General features: G+C 46.2%; 1 protein-coding gene across 2 annotated transcripts in view; it reads left to right on the top strand.

Annotated features, from left to right (window-relative positions):
* Positions 1-1851: 1851 nt before the first annotated feature.
* ATL1 (atlastin GTPase 1) overlaps positions 1852-2135 on the top strand; it is a 101696-nt gene continuing 101412 nt past the window's right edge. For both annotated transcript variants that reach the window (XM_004698580.2, XM_004698579.2), the window contains exon 1: positions 1852-2088. In XM_004698580.2, coding sequence (XP_004698637.1) covers positions 1869-2088 — 220 coding nt within the window. In that variant the 5' untranslated portion in view covers positions 1852-1868. The remainder of the gene's footprint in view (positions 2089-2135) is intronic.

Below are 2135 nucleotides of genomic sequence, written 5' to 3'. Positions count from 1 at the left end.
AGTGAGTGAGTGAGTGAGTGAGGCAGTGAGTGAGTGAGTGAGTGAGACAGTGAGGCAGTGAGTGAGTCCCTTTCACACGTTTTGGACACATTATCAGGAGAGACTAGTCCCTGGAGAAGGACATCATGCTCAGAAAAGTAGAGGGGTCAGCCACAAGAAGACGCTAGACAAGACGGAATGACACAGTGGTTACAACAATGGGCTCAAGCATATCAATAATTGTGAGGATAATGCAAGGCTAGGCAGTGTTTTTTGTTGGGTTCTATGGTGTTTTATAGTGATCCTATAAATTAGCACCTAACAGCATCTTCCTATGCTGTTTCACTAGTGGATTAAACACAGACACCTTGGAAATAATGTAAATTTAAGTAAAGTGCCAGTATTCACAGCTCTGTGGTCACTAGAACCATTAAATGAAATATGGAATGGATAAAATTTGGTAGTGGTGAGTGGGAGCGCTTGGCTATGGCCTTGGCTATGTTGAATTTGCAGTTCCAGTAGGAAAACAAAGTGGAGCTAACCTCAGCTCTTGCATGATGATTCTCCTTAAGAAAGCATACGATGAGAAGTATAGATTTGGGAATTGTTGGCATGGGGAGCCTATCTGAAGCCATCAAGAGATTGTAGAGTGAAGCATTGCTTAGGATAAAGAAGGAGAGAGATCATGTAGAAGCTAGCAGGGGTTACCTAGGAAGAACAGATCATCAACGTGAAGGGACAGGAGAAATATGTGAATGAGGAGATACGGAATGGCATCATGGTATTTTAAAGGTCAAGTTGCATAAAAGGACAGTGTTGCTAGCGTCTTGAAAATTAAGTTTGTGGGCCAGAGGAAGGAATCAGTGGAAAGGATTGAGAACATTTAAAGTAGTTCTTACTTTTCATTCAAAACTATTACCTTTGTGGGTGCCAAGACCCACCCAGACTATGTAGTCTGGTTTTAATGAAAACATTATAAATTAATATTAACTGGACTGCACCTACAGACTTTACCTCTGCAAATGTAGCGAGAAATGTGGCCCACTAGACCACTGGGTAAAGAGCCCTGGTGGCTGTAGTGGGCTGCTCACCACAGGGCCTGCACTTCCAGTCAAGAGTTACCGGCTTGGAAACTCACAGGGGTAGTTCCACTGTCCTACAGGCTTGCTGTGAGTCGGAATCTGTTCCAGGGCAGTGAGTTTGCAGAGACCTTTGAGTGAGGAACCTTGGGGTCATAGCTGGTCACGGGTTGGGCTGCTAACCGCAGGGTCAGCAGAAAGATGGGAGTTTCTGCTCCCATCAGACTTGCCCTTTCTGAAACCAGAGGCGGCTTGACCCTGTCCTCTGGATCAGAAGGGACTTGATGGCAGCGAGTTTGGGGACCGCCGAGTTCGTTATAGATTCTGATGAATCTCCAGCTTTCATTGATCTTGACCATCTTGATCGAATCTTTTTCTAGTCCTTAAAAAAAAAGACCTTAATATATATATTGAATATGGTCTACCAATATGGCCTCACTTTAAAAACAAAAACAAAAACCCTGCCTGGTAGATAAATACAGATTATTTTAACTTTTGGTTATATGAATGTTCACATTATGTTTGTACTAAAGCTGTTCTAGGAAACAGGTATTTGAACACCCAATAATGCAGTATATTGATTTGTATGTATATTTCTATGACTAGCTAACCCATTAAAATTTTTGAGTGTGTGTGAGTGTATTAGAGGCGTGCTGTTTGTGCGTGTTGTGTGTGTGTGTGTGTGTGTGTGTGTGTGTGCGCGCATGCTGTTGAAAATGTTGCAGTACATCGTCTGTCTCTGTCTTCACGCCCTAAGGGTGGGCTGAGGTAGAGAGGGTGTGACGCTGGTATCTGTGTGAACTCGGCCTTATGATGCTGAGTGTGGTTCACCAGCTCCCTCCTCCCTTCTCCTCCCCACTCCTTTCCACCAGCGCCACAGCAACATCCTCAGAGTCTAGGCGAACGGCGCCCAGCGAGGGCACCGAGCCTCCCAGCGCCAGCAACCCGCGGCCCGGGAGACGACCGCGCCTCGGCACCGCCAGTCTCCCGAGCGCGATGGCCAAGACCCGCAGGGACAGAAACAGTTGGGGTGAGTAGCAAAGGGGAACTTCTGCAGCCTGTCCAGGCACTGGCCCT

Source organism: Echinops telfairi, unplaced genomic scaffold (assembly GCF_000313985.2).
Source record: "Echinops telfairi isolate 266 unplaced genomic scaffold, ASM31398v2 ScPeMD7_18;HRSCAF=68, whole genome shotgun sequence".
Lineage (NCBI taxonomy): Eukaryota > Metazoa > Chordata > Mammalia > Afrosoricida > Tenrecidae > Echinops > Echinops telfairi.
Note: the sequence above shows the minus strand (reverse complement) of the source record. Positions and strands in the feature narration are given on the sequence as shown.